Genomic DNA, 15,015 nt, shown 5'->3' with positions numbered 1-15,015 from the left:
GCCAACTTCCTACACCCGGGTCCCCTCCATTACTTTCTATCTAAAACCAGACGCCTGTTTGCACACAGCACCCGGCCGCCCCTGTGCCGCTGAAGGTGTACTTTCTGTGCCTGCTTATGTCCCCCCCCGGTGCCCTACAAAACCCCCCCTGGTCTGCCCCCCCGAGGACTCCGGTACTTACCTGCTGGCAGACTGGAACCGGGGCACCCCTGTTCTCCATTGAAGCCTATGTGTTTTTGGGCACCTCTTTGACCTCTGCACCTGACCGGCCCTGAGCTGCTGGTGTGGTAACTTTGGGGTAGCCTTGAATCCCCAATGGTGGGCTACCTTGGCCCCAACTTTGAGACTTGTAAGTGTTTTACTTACCTTACAACCTAACCTTCACTTACCTCCCCCAGCAACTGTTGATTTTTGCACTGTGTCCACTTTGAAAATAGCTTATTGCCATTTTCACAAAGACTGTATGTGATATTGCTTTTATTCAAAGTTCCTAAAGTATCTAAGTGAAGTACCTTACATTTAAAGTATTACTTGTAAATCTTGAACCTGTGGTTCTTAAAATAAACTAAGAAAATATATTGTTCAATATAAAAACCTATTGGCCTGGAGTAAGTCTTTGAGTGTGTGTTCCTCATTTACTGCATGTGTGTGGACAACAAATGCTTAACACTACCCTCTGATAAGCCTACTGCTCGACCACACTACCACAAAATAGAGCATGGGAATTATCTACTTTTGCCACTATCTTACCTCTAAGGGAAACCCTTGGACTCTGTGCACACTATTTCTTACTTTGAAATAGTATATACAGAGCCAACTTCCTACAGCGCTCAACTGCTACGCGGCAAACTAACCTGAGATAACACTGCTAGACACAGTAGGTCCGTAGAACTACAATCCTGATGCTTCTCAAAAGTGCATGAAGTAGGACAACTACGCTGTCAAATATAATGAGCATGCAGTGCTCCCTACAGCTGGAAAACGAGCTGCTACTCCCTAATGTAACCTACTGTAACCCTACCTATGATTTTGCACAAGGGGGTCCATATTCAGCACTACTGCGGCCGTGACCCCAGTCCGCAGCTGGAGAGATCAATTGTTAGATGGTCTAGTGTGCCACGAACCAGTCACCCTGCGCAATCATGGTCAAGCCAAAAGCGCCTAGGCTGCAACCGTCATTTGAAAGTAATGAGCAGACACCGGTTGGACCAGCAGAAACACAAGCAGCTGCGCTGCAACAAATGAATCTAACACTTCAAGTGCACTCAGCACAATTCGACAAACTACTACACACAGTATTAGATACGAAAACCACCTTGGAAGGGAAGACAGACTCTGTGGTAGCTGAAGTGAATTTGCTAAGAGCTGACCAACGCAAACTAGCGTACAGGGTCACCGATAATGAACAATCGCTCAAGGAAACATTACCAAACCTAAAGGAGCTACGAGATCAGATGCAACACATGGAGACAGAGGTCATCTGCCTGCAGAGACGGGCGGAGGACGCGGAGGGACGCTCGAGGAGAAACAACATAAGATTCATGGGGTTTCCGGAATGCAGGGAATCACCACATGCTGAAATAGTTTTGGAGAAATGGCTCCTAGATAAAGTGATAAAGACCAGTGCATCACCCATGTTCACAGTGGAGCGTGCTCATCGGATCCCGAGCGGGCCGCCACGCCCGGGAGCCCCCCACGACCCTTGATTGCGCGCTTGCTAAACTTCCGTGATCGAGACTTGATCCTTCAAAGTTTTAGAACACAAGGCCCGATACAGATGGACAACAATGTAATAACGGCCTACCCAGATTACATGGTTGAGGTACAGCGCAGACGAGCGTCCTTCACAAGAGTGAAGCAACTACTGCGAGAAGGAAAATGTCACTTACCCAGTGTACATCTGTTCGTGGCATTAGTCGCTGCAGATTCACATGCTATGCATAGTCCGCCGTCTGGTGTTGGGTCGGAGTGTTACAAGTCGTTTTTCTTCAAAGAAGTCTTTTCGAGTCACGAGACCGAGGGACTCCTCCCACTTCGGTTCCATTGTGCATGGGCGTCGACTCCATCTTAGATTGTTTTCCCCGCAGAGGGTGAGGTAGGTGTTGTGTACGCTAATAATAGTGCCCATGCAATGGAATAAATACGTATTTACAAAATGAAGGTTTAATGTAATATATTTACAAATGTACAAATGTTCAAGATCTACTTCTAAACGGCTACAGGCTCCCGGGGAGGAGGGTGGGCGCATGTGAATCTGCAGCGACTAATGCCACGAACAGATGTACACTGGGTAAGTGACATTTTCCGTTCGGTGGCATGTGTAGCTGCAGATACACATGCTGTGCATAGACTAGTAAGCAGTTATCTCCCCAAAAGCGGTGGTTCAGCCTGTAGGAGTGGAAGTAGTTTGAAATAAAGTTCTTAGTACGGCTTGACCTACTGTGGCCTGTTGTGCAGATAACACATCTACACAGTAGTGTTTAGTAAATGTATGAGGCGTAGACCATGTTGCTGCCTTACATATTTCGGTCATTGGAATATTTCCTAGAAAGGCCATAGTAGCACCTTTCTTTCTGGTTGAGTGTGCCTTTGGTGTAATAGGCAGTTCTCTCTTTGCTTTAAGATAGCAGGTTTGGATGCACTTTACTATCCATCTGGCGATACCTTGTTTTGAAATTGGATTTCCTGTATGAGGTTTTTGGAAGGCAATAAATAGTTGTTTTGTCTTCCTAATTTCTTTTGTCCTGTCAATGTAGTACATTAGCGCTCTCTTGATGTCTAATGTATGTAGTGCTCTTTCAGCTATTGAATCTGGCTGTGGGAAGAACACTGGTAATTCCACTGTTTGGTTTAAGTGGAACGGTGAGATAACCTTTGGTAAGAATTTTGGATTTGTTCTTAGAACTACCTTATTTTTGTGTATTTGAATAAATGGTTCTTGTATGGTAAACGCCTGTATTTCACTTACTCTTCTTAGAGATGTGATGGCAATGAGAAATGCAACTTTCCACGTTAAATATTGCATTTCACAAGAATGCATGGGTTCGAAAGGTGGACCCATGAGCCTTGTCAAGACAATGTTGAGGTTCCTTGAAGGAACAGGTGGTGTCCTTGGTGGTATAATTCTCTTTAGGCCCTCCATAAACGCTTTAATGACAGGTATTCTAAATAGGGAAGTTGAATGAGTAATCTGCAGGTAAGCAGATATTGCTGCGAGATGTATTTTTATGGAAGAGAAAGCTAGATTTGATTTTTGTAAATGTAGTAAATATCCTACTACATCTTTTGGAGATGCATGCAATGGTTGGACTTGATTATTATGGCAGTAACAAACAAATCTTTTCCATTTACTTGCATAGCAGTGTCTAGTGGATGGTCTTCTAACTTGTTTTATGACCTCCATACACTCTTGTGTGAGGTTCAAGTGTCCAAATTCTAGGATTTCAGGAGCCAAATTGCTAGATTCAGCGATGCTGGGTTTGGATGCCTGATCTGTTGTTTGTGTTGTGTTAACAGATCTGGCCTGTTGGGTAGTTTGACATGAGGTACTACTGACAGGTCTAGTAGTGTGGCTATACCAAGGTTGTCTTGCCCATGTTGGTGCTATTAGTATGAGTTTGAGTTTGTTTTGACTCAATCTGTTTACTAGATATGGAAGGAGAGGGAGAGGGGGAAAAGGGTACGCAAATATCCCTGACCAATTCATCCATAGAGCATTGCCTTGAGATTGCCGGTGTGGGTACCTGGATGCGAAGTTTTGGCATTTTGCATTTTCTTTTGTTGCAAATAGATCTATTTGAGGTGTTCCCCAAATTTGGAAGTAAGTGTTCAGGATTTGGGGGTGAATTTCCCATTCGTGGACCTGTTGGTGATCCCGAGAGAGATTGTCTGCTAGCTGGTTCTGGATCCCTGGAATAAACTGTGCTATTAGGCGAATGTGGTTGTGAATTGCCCAATGCCATATTTTTTGTGTTAGGAGACACAACTGTGTCGAGTGTGTTCCCCCCTGTTTGTTTAAATAATACATTGTCGTCATGTTGTCTGTTTTGACAAGAATGTATTTGTGGGTTATCATTGGTTGGAATGCTTTCAACGCTAGAAGTACTGCTAACAATTCTAGGTGATTTATATGAAACTTTCTTTGATGTACGTCCCATTGTCCTTGGATGCTGTGTTGATTGAGGTGTGCTCCCCACCCTGTCATGGAAGCATCTGTTGTTATCACGTATTGTGGCACTGGGTCTTGGAAAGGCCGCCCTTTGTTTAAATTTGTACTGTTCCACCATAGAAGCGAGATGTATGTTTGGCGGTCTATCAACACCAGATCTAGAAGTTGACCCTGTGCATGTGACCATTGTGATGCTAGGCACTGTTGTAAGGGCCGCATGTGCAATCTTGCGTTTGGGACAATGGCTATGCATGAGGACATCATGCCTAGGAGTTTTAATACCATCTTTGCATGTATCTTTTGTGTTGGATACATAGCTTGTATCACCTTGTGAAAATTTTGAACCCTTTGTGGACTTGGAGTGGCTATCCCTTTTGTTGATTGTCGCTCCTAAGTATTGCTGTGTTTGACACGGCAAAAGGTGTGACTTTGCATAGTTGATGGAGAAACCCAGTTTGTAAAGGGTTTGTATAACATAATCTGTGTGGTGTGAACACTTTGTTAGCGAGTTGGTTTTGATTAACCAATCGTCTAGGTACGGGAACACGTGTATTTGCTGCCTCCTGATATGTGCAGCTACTACTGCTAGACATTTTGTAAAGACTCTTGGTGCTGTTGTTATTCCGAATGGCAACACTTTGAATTGGTAATGTATTCCTTTGAATACGAACCTTAGGTATTTCCTGTGCGAGGGATGTATCGGTATATGGAAATACGCGTCTTTTAGATCTAACGTTGTCATGTAGTCTTGCTGTTTCAGTAGTGGTATTACGTCTTGTAACGTGACCATGTGAAAGTGGTCTGATTTGATGTAGGTGTTTAGTGTTCTGAGATCCAATATTGGTCTCAGACTTTTGTCCTTTTTCGGTATTAGAAAGTACAGTGAGTAAACTCCTGTGTTCTTTTGTGTTTTTGGTACTAATTCTATTGCGTCTTTTTGCAGTAATGCTTGAACTTCTAGTCCTAGAAGGTCTATATGCTGTTTTGACATATTGTGTGTTTTCGGTGGGACGTTTGGAGGGAGTTGGAGAAATTCTATGCAATAACCATGTTGGATAATTGCTAAGACCCAAGTGTCTGCTGTTATTTCCTCCCATGATTTGTGGAACTGGCTTAGTCTTCCCCCCACTGGTGTCGTGTGAAGGGGTTGTGTGACTTGTGAGTCACTGTTTATTTTGAGGGGTTTTGGGACCCTGAAACTTTCCCCGGTTTCTTGGGAATTGGCCCCCTCTGTATTGGCCTCGAAAGCCACCCCTTTGATATTGTCCCTGGTAGGTAGGTGGTCTTGTTTGTGAGGTGCTGGCTTCTGTGGCTTGACCTCGAAACCCTCCTCTGAAAGTTGTTTTGCGAAATGTGCCAAATGTGCCTCTGCCCTGCGGGGAATAGAGTGCGCCCATGGCTTTGGCTGTGTCAGTGTCCTTCTTTAATTTTTCAATTGCAGTGTCCACTTCTGGGCCAAACAATTGCTGTTCATTGAACGGCATATTGAGCACTGCCTGTTGTATCTCAGGTTTGAAGCCAGATGTGCGCAGCCATGCGTGCCTCCTTATTGTCACAGCAGTATTTATTGTTCTTGCAGCTGTATCTGCTGCATCCATAGAAGAACATATTTGGTTGTTGGAGATATTTTGCCCCTCTTCAACCACTTGTTTCGCTCGTTTCTGGAATTCTTTGGGGAGGTGCTCGATGAGATGTTGCATCTCGTCCCAATGGGCCCTGTCGTATCGCGCTAGGAGTGCTTGCGAGTTGGCGATGCGCCACTGATTTGCAGCTTGTGCTGCAACCCTTTTCCCAGCTGCATCAAACTTGCGGCTCTCCTTGTCCGGAGGTGGTGTGTCGCCTGATGTCTGCGAGTTGGCTCTTTTACGAGCTGCTCCTACGACTACTGAATCTGGTGTCAGTTGTGATGTAATAAAAGCAGGGTCTGTGGGCGGTGCCTTGTATTTTTTCTCCACCCTTGGAGTTATTGCTCTGCTTTTAACAGGCTCCTTGAAAATCTGTTTAGCGTGCCTTAGCATTCCCGGGAGCATGGGAAGGCTTTGATAATGGCTGTGGGTGGAGGACAGGGTGTTAAAGAGGAAGTCATCCTCAATAGGCTCCGAATGTAGAGATACATTATGAAATTCAGCTGCCCTAGCTACCACCTGTGCATATGCTGTACTGTCCTCAGGTGGTGAGGGTTTAGTTGGGTACGACTCTGGACTATTGTCCGATACTGGAGCATCATAGAGGTCCCATGCTGCCTGATCATCCTGGCTCATGGTGGTATGAGCTGGTGATTGTGGTGGAGTCTGTGCCGGTGATACATGAGTTGACTGTGGTGGAGAGGGTGGTGGAGTTGCCCTCTTTACCACCTTTGCTTGTGGTGGCTTGTCTTGTTGCTGGAAGTCAAGCTTCCTTTTCCTTCTGATTGGGGGAAGAGTGCTGATTTTCCCTGTACCCCTTTGGATAAAGATCCGCTGTTGCGTGTGATCTACCTCTGTAGTTTGTAATTCCTCCTCAAATCTGTGTCTTTTTAGTTGGGAGGACAGTGATTGTTCCTCTGAGTAGGAACTGGTTTTTGGTTCGGTTGCCGGGTGTTTTGGCACAGAAACCGTGTCTTTAGTTGTTTTCGGCTCCGACGAGATCTTTCTCTTTTTCGGTGTCTTGGCCTCTCGGTGCCGACCATCTTCGGTGCCGCTATCTCTGTGCCGAGCAGCTTCGGTGCCGCTGTCTCTGTGTCGAGTAGCTTCGGTGCCGCTATCTCGGTGTCGAGCCTTTTCTGCACCACTCTCTCGGTCCCGAGAGTGTTGCGTGCCTGTGTCTCGACCTGAGTCGGACGACTTCGGCACAAGCTCGCCCTTTTTCGGTGCGATGGACGGTCACCTACTTTATGGGTTATGCCATGGCCTGTTGGCAGTGGCGTCCCCTGGGCTTTGTCTGTTTTCTCGTGTGATCTTTCTTTCGACGTCTTACTCACGGTTGGTTGCTCGTCGACGTCGAATTCTTCGGAATCCGATTTGCGGATGGAGAAAGTTTCTTCTTCTTCTTCCTCCTCCTCCTCAAACCCTTGTTGTCCTGTCGGCGTGGAAGCCATCTGCAACCTCTTGGCTCTTCGGTCCCTGAGCGTTTTTCTCGACCGAAACACCCGACAGGCCTCACACGACTCTTCCTTGTGCTCGGGGGACAGGCACAAGTTACAGACCAAATGTTGGTCTGTATAAGGATATTTACTGTGGCATTTAGGACAGAATCGGAACGGGGTCCGTTCCATCAGTCTCGATGTTGCACGCGGTCGGGCCGACCAGGCCCCGACGGGGGATCGAAAATACCCCGAAGGGTTACCGGAGCTCTTTAAGGCTCGGTGTCGATTTGCCCTAACTATCCCGATACCGAACGAAACAATACCGACAAATTTTTCGTTGATTCTGACTAACTTTCCGACCCGAAACACGGAGCGAAAAGGAACACGTCCGAACCCAATGGCGGAAAAAAAACAATCTAAGATGGAGTCGACGCCCATGCGCAATGGAACCGAAGTGGGAGGAGTCCCTCGGTCTCGTGACTCGAAAAGACTTCTTCGAAGAAAAACAACTTGTAACACTCCGACCCAACACCAGACGGCGGACTATGCACAGCATGTGTATCTGCAGCTACACATGCCACCGAACAATTATTTTTCCTACTACCTATTATTTCCTGCACGACTCCGGGTAGTGGATGGGGAAAAGATCCACGTCTCCCCCTCCCCAGAGGACGCTTGGACCTGGCTCCATGCTAAGGGGCTAGCCCAACTTAAAAACGACGACTCTAAACAAGGAACGTAGCTTACTCTGCAACCTTGCCGAAGAAGAAAGAAATCAAAGACTGACACACGCTCATCCAGGGAACAAGTGGCTGAGAGTCGGAAGCAAGCTCTACAGGAAGCCAATTGGTTTGCCTCGCCATGGAACCAGATCAACCTGTTCTCAGGAAACGTCACATTAGATCATTCAACGGATCATTCCAGCGGCTCTACTTCTCCATCGGTGTTCGGCCCAGAACTCAAGCCACGGATAGCGGATGACATTTAGGGCAGAATAAGAATGTCTACTGAAGTACAGCAGAACACGATTTAAATGGACGATCCATTAGGACTTCAGACGGATTGACGCTCCCCTGCTGATCGACACCCCTGGAGGCCTCTTCTTGGAAGGGGTCATACATGTTAAGGGACGAGAGAGCGGCGGGAAGGGGGGGTGGAGCGAGGAGTGTCAGAATCCGGCAAGGGCTGTCATGACTGGACCTCCTATTGCTGATCTTCGCACCCCCCCACCTCCCTACTGGGTCACCTAACAGACCACACCATGTTGCTTATCAGGAGTGCCACCAGTTGTGACACTGTGTCCCAAGTTGGCTACCACCACAGGAGCACTTCCTTTGTTTACCTATTTTTTCTCTTTCTATTCTTTTTCAGGAGCACTAGACGGTGTGGGTCAGAGACGAGGGGCGAGGAAGGGGAGGGGAATAGAGAGCCAGGCTTATCCAGCACAACATTCTTACATCGGGAGGGCTACCAGATAATATTGCCACCTCCGCGTAACCTCTCACTCATATGGGACTGACCAAATATAACCTCATAACCTGGAACGTGAGAGGCTTGGCTACTTTTAATAAGCGCTGCAGGGTTCACACGTACATCAAAAGACACAACATGCAAATTGCTATCCTGCAGGAAACCCATCTCACACAAGACGAACTACGCAGTCTAACAAATAAATGGCGTAGCTTGGTTTTTGGTACCGTGACATCTGCATGTGCTAAAAGAGTATTAATATGGGTTGCTCTGGAAGTAACCTACACAGTGGAACACCACAAAATTGACACAGATGGACGGTATGTACAGTTGATGGAATCCCTAGACGGACGGCCGCTCACCATAACTGGTCTATATGCTCCCAACTCAAAACAAGAAGACTTTCTCCTATCGCACACATCCCGATTGCTCCCAGACCCTACCACTGACCATATTTGGGGGGGGAGAGACTGGAACTGTGTGCCGGACATAGACAAAGATAGGTCACACCCTATTGGATGGTGCTCTCAGTAGGAAAACCTCACAGCTGCTTCAGACCTGATTTCAGAGTGTAGACTCGTAGATGTGTGGCGTACACTATATCCTCCGGTTAGGGATTATTCTTTTTTTTCCCCAGTCCACCACACCCGCATAGACTTGCTGTTTTGTTCTAATGAGCTTATTAGTAGCTTTTCAGAGGCATCTTACCTAGCTAAAACCATATAGGACCACTGTCCGCTATTGGGTGTCCTTGGATGGGGAAGAGCATGGACACGCATCCCTACCTGGTGACTGCAACCGACTTTGCTATTAGACCCACCATTTCGTCAAGAGCTGATAGAACACATCTCCGACTATTTTAAACTAAATAATGGGATGGCGCCATCGCGGGCCGTAGAGTGGGATGCCCACAAGGTGGTGGTCAGAGTCCGCGCTGACGAACAAGCTGGCGAAGACGGAAACGGCGCTTCGCGATGCGGAGCGCGGATCTGTGACAGCTGCTGTTACCCCAGAAGCACTAAAAGCACTCCGTGAGCGTATGAATGAGGTCTATACTTGCTTGCGGAGGTTTGACTACTGCCACTATGTAGCCAGACCACATTCCGAGGGGGATCGTTCTGGCAGACTGTTGGCCTGGTTGGTACGGGGTGAGCAATAGCGCGGTCCAATAGGAGCAATTAAACTAGACACTGTGGAGTGGTCAACTTCCAAGTAGAAATAAACAATGTATTTAGACAATATTACAGCACCTTATACGCGGCACATCCCCCACCGCTGCCAGAGCACCTAGGAAAATTCTTTCAGGCACTCCCCCTGGCCAGTCTTTCTGCAGTACAGCAGAGCGAGCTGGATAAAATAATAGATGCTGAGGAGGTACAGACAGCACAGCAACAACTAGCGGGTAACAAAGCGCCAGGCAGCGATGGTCTCGCGATAGAGTACTATCGTACACGCGCTGGGCAGCTAGTCAAGCCATACACAGAGATGTTGCATGAAGCGTTCGAGAAGGGCAAGCTCTCGGGGTCACAGCGAGAGGCAGTGATAGTTGTTCTTCCGAAACCAGGGCGAGACCCCCTAGATGTGTGCTCATACCGACCCCTCCCTCTTCTGAACCTGGATTGCAAGCTTATTAGCAAGATCCTGGCGAACAGCCTATTGCCACTGATGCCCTTGTTGGTACATGATGACCAATCAGGCTTTATCCCAGGTCGTAACACTTTCATAAATATCAGGCGGCTATTACAGCTCATACACAATAAACCTAGGTTTGATCACAACAGAGTAGCGGTCTCCCTAGATAATGAGAGGGCGTTCGATACGCTGGGTTGGCTCTTCTTGATGGAGACGTTACATCCAATGAGGTTCGGACCAATATTCACTAAGTGGATTAGCATCTTGTATACCGACCCGGTTGCTCGTGTTAAGACGGGCGGGATAATCTATGAAGGGGTTCCCATTGGTAGGGGCACGAGGCAAGGATGCCCACTGTCCCCGCTCTTGTTCGCACTAGCGATCGAACCACTGGCTGCACAACTCAGGAAAAGAGTTCAGGACTGAGGAGTTATGCATGACATCAGACAGCTGCACTCCCGGGTCTGCTGCAACTACTAAACCAATTTGGCGACTTATCAGGTTTGCGGGTTAATTGTTCCAAGCCCTGCCTGTTTCTCCTAGCACCGACCCCAGAGGAACTGCGCTCTGTTGCCCCAATATACGCACTCCTGCGGTCTTACACTACCTTTAAATATTTAGGCGTTCACATATATCAAGGTATCGATGACTTGAGGGAAGGCAATTTGGGACGTGCACTCCGATCAATCAAAGGATCCTTGCCATTCTGGAGATCGCTTCCACTCTCACCCATGGGGAAGGTGGCGATCGCCAAAATGATTATACTCCAGCGCTTGCTGTACCATTTCTGTGCTCTTCCATTAATAATTCCTCGTGATTTTTTAAAATCACTGAGTACCCTCACAACCGACTTGGTTTGGGAGGGGGGGGGGGGCTGTAGGTGTGTAGCACTTACATCCATGCAACTGCTGCTTGAAATGGGTGGATTGGGCACTACAAACAATACTATGCTGCTGCCCAGATACAGTGGGTGTGGCGCTGGATGTCCACTCCCCCGAACTCGGAGGCGGAATCGGTACACGTCAACCTGGGCAACATGGAGGTGGTGCAACCGCTGATGGATCGCACTGACCCGACCGGTCAGCGTCATATCTTGATGCATGTAGCACACAGGTGCTGGCGCAAGTAAATAATTGGTGGCAATCAGATTCCTCCATACTCACCCCGACTCACGCCGCTCTCCATTCCATGGATCTCCGAATTAACTAGACAGCACAGGTTGTCTTGGTGGCCCACGAAGGGAATACAAACGACTGAGGATATATTTACAGAAGATCGCATGAGGACATATGCGGAACTCATGTCGGCATATGAGGTGGATCGGGTTGGTTCTTGACTTATTGAGCACTACAACAACTTACACGACAGACATGGAAATGTGGAGACAAGGAACCCCCGACATCTCCCATATTACACAAATTACTGGCTGGCCCAGAAAGTCATTGTAGCATATCCCACATATACAAAGCCTTGTTTGGTAACCCAGAGGTAGCCCAGTCCCAAGCAAAGAGCAGATGGGACCAGGTACTGCCTGCTCCACTAAGTCAACAGAATGGAGCACTGCGCTTACTCTAACACGCACAGTATCTCATAACTCCAGATTCCGCTTCACGCAATTTAATTACCTGCACCAGATTTATCGGTCTCCAGATAGGCTGAAGCGCATGTTTCCCAAGTCTACCCAAGAATGCCCCAGATGTGGCGATTCTAATGCCACCTTTTACCACATAATATGGGAATGCCCACCGATACACAGGGCCTGGCAGGACATCACAGCATTGACAGCTGAGCTAATAGGACGACCGCTCTCCCCTACTCCGGCATCCTGCTTATTGGGGATCCGTCCAAAATTGAAAGGGAAAAAACAAACACAGAGATGCATCGAATTGGCTTTTGTATTATTCAAACGTTTAATAGCAATGCAATAGAAAGCCCCAAATGCACCGGATGCCCGTCAGTGGATGCAGGATATGTAGAAGTGGACGAGAGCAGAAACACAAGTGCTGCATTCACTTAGGGATAGAAGGGTGATGATCAAAGAACTAGACATATGGGACGCGCTAGTCACATTACTCGAAACCAAGGATGACACTAGTCCACCATGAATCGAAGGGGGGGGGGGGGGGTGACCTAAGCCTATACACAACTATCATACATCATGTGACCAGTTCACAAGATGGCTCAAGCTCTCGACACATACTCATACTGGCAGTATATTGGGCAGGGAGCTCCAGAACACACACAAAGACCCTAGATTAAACAACATTGCGTCATACTATATGATATTTATTGTACGAGCAAGGCGTAAGATACCGCACAACGGGAGGGAGGCCTGGTTCCATGGTGGACTCAACCGTAAGGTGTCAGTGGGAGGTGTTAGGTGAAGAAATTCCATAATGACTGAAAGGGGTAAGCGATTAGCCCTGGCACCCTCATTAAGTGTCCCACCCCCCGAGGACAAACTAGAGGGCAGAGCTCTCTTACACTCCTATAAACAATCACTAAGGAGACACTCTCCCTCCCGCAGCGCCACAATTACTCCTCACATCTCTCCTTCACCACATTTCATGAAGATCTTTATACAGTTCAGGATGCTGCCAGGATCAGCTGGTTTACTCCCCACCCGACGTCAGCCAGCTTATCAGATCCGCCTGCACCATCTACACCCCCATTATGTTCTGGATAGCATTTTCTTTCCTTCTCTTCTTAACCTTTCTTGTTTTGACCACCAGACAATATATTATCATGTCATTTTGGTAAGCGCCAAGGCGTTTGATTATATATGATCATTGTTGTTATCTCAATTAATAAAGAGATTTAAAAAAAAAACACTACATGAACATAGCTCCCTTGTGAGGCATAGATACTTCACAGACCTCCTCAAACCTAGTCTCAAGAGTGCCCATACTTTGTCAAAGGGTTTGGATTAGTTGGTGTAATAACTGTATAAATAACTGCGCAATCCGCTTCAGCTCTTAATTATTTTTCCAGAATCAAGCCAAAAAGCTCATCTTTGCAGGACTGAGACTGACCACAGTCTTTCCTAAACCATTACCTGGGAGGTGGAGCTACCACTTGTGGAGAGTTTTAAGAGCAGAGTAGTCATGGTACTTCCACTGTTTGCATACAGGTCACTGGTTTCTGCCCTCTGCTACATCTGTTTTTCATGCCATGGTGATCTTCATCACGCTAGTATGTGAGGTACCAATTTTTTAAACTCAGACTCTATAGAAGACATCTCTACATCTTACTAACACTTTTGTTAATTAAGTAATGTAGGTCACTTCCTTTTTATATTATTTTATGCCCTTCTGTGGAACTGTTGTGTTCAGCTAGTAATACATTGTAATTATTGAACGCCTTAGATTGTAATGATTTGCATGGGGAATCGGTTGGTAAACTTAACAATTTACTGAATAGTCACTGGCATTTCAATCCGTACCTACCCACTTACAACACTGACATCTGCTATATATAACATTAGTGAGATAAAGATCCATGCAATTAAACCGCAGAGTTTTCATGTTTCTTGATTTTGAACCCTAAATAATCATAAAAAAAGAATGTCAAAGTTTAGCAGTAGCAAAACCGCCTACCTGGTGTGGAACCTTTGTGATTAGAGCAGGCAACTGTAACTGGTGGGTTTTATCCTTCTCTCGCAAATGATGCAAGTGATCACCAAATGAAGATTCGTTTTTAAAAGGATATGTCAGAGATTGCTGTGGTTGGCTTTGTTTGAATGTTCTGGATAAAAGATGGGCCCCAGGTTTACTCGGTGGGTGTGCGGGAGGCACTGGTTTAATAAGAAAAGGCACTTGCTTTTCTTGCAGAACCTTCTGTTGATCAACCAGCTCCTTTATGTGCTGAGGGGCACCAAGGGCCTGACCAACATGGAAGTAAGGGTAACGAAGAGCCTAGCAAACAAATACAAACAGACATAAATATCAAAATGATATAACAGTAAAGTAAAATTTGTTTGAGTTACACTGAAAAAGCATTTTACAGTGTATGAATATATATATTCTGCGCATTAGGTATGCAATAATATATATTATTATTTTATCACTTATATAACCATACATTAGATAAACTATCAATCAATATAGTACAGTGTGTAATTAATACAATTCCGAATTTTGAATTTTCCCCTATTCAACATTTTAACAGGCTATTGATAAGTAAACTACAATTACACAAAAAATAATCAAGTTCTACATCTACTAAACAAAAGCTTTTTGAGAAACAGCCTAAACTTTTTTTTTTCTTTTAAACTTGTTTTTATTGCAAATGGTACAAAAACAAGGCATAATACGAAGTACAGCTAATGCTAGAATCCAGATCCATATCTGGTTTTATGTGCCCAGCAACGGAATGACATTAATGATTGTCAAAATTACACGATGTTCTCTTAAACATCGAATCACTAAAAACAATAAATATATAAACAACAGCAGCAGTGAACGGTCAGCGCGACCCGCAGTCCTGCAACTCTACTACTCTTAGAGGGGGAGTGTGTGGGGAGGGAGGGAGTTACAGAACACTAAAGACCGGCACTTCGGAGAAAATTGGGGGAGGGAAGGGAGTGGGAGACAGGGCCTCAATAACTTTCAACAAGTTTTCTCCGTCATGTCAAGTCCCTCAGCTATATACTCACTCTCAACCTCCATGCCATCACTCTAGC

At 46.2% G+C, this 15,015-nt stretch overlaps 1 protein-coding gene across 1 annotated transcript in view; it reads right to left on the bottom strand.

Annotated features, from left to right (window-relative positions):
- The window catches only part of CILK1 (ciliogenesis associated kinase 1), a 245,806-nt gene that overhangs the window by 141,085 nt on the left and 89,706 nt on the right, over positions 1-15,015 (bottom strand). The window contains exon 9 of the mRNA XM_069235798.1: positions 13,931-14,248. Coding sequence (XP_069091899.1) covers positions 13,931-14,248 — 318 coding nt within the window. The remainder of the gene's footprint in view (positions 1-13,930; positions 14,249-15,015) is intronic.

This window comes from Pleurodeles waltl, chromosome 5 (assembly GCF_031143425.1).
Source record: "Pleurodeles waltl isolate 20211129_DDA chromosome 5, aPleWal1.hap1.20221129, whole genome shotgun sequence".
Lineage (NCBI taxonomy): Eukaryota > Metazoa > Chordata > Amphibia > Caudata > Salamandridae > Pleurodeles > Pleurodeles waltl.
The sequence above is the reverse complement of the archived record's forward strand: the minus strand, read 5'-3'. Positions and strand labels throughout refer to the sequence as shown.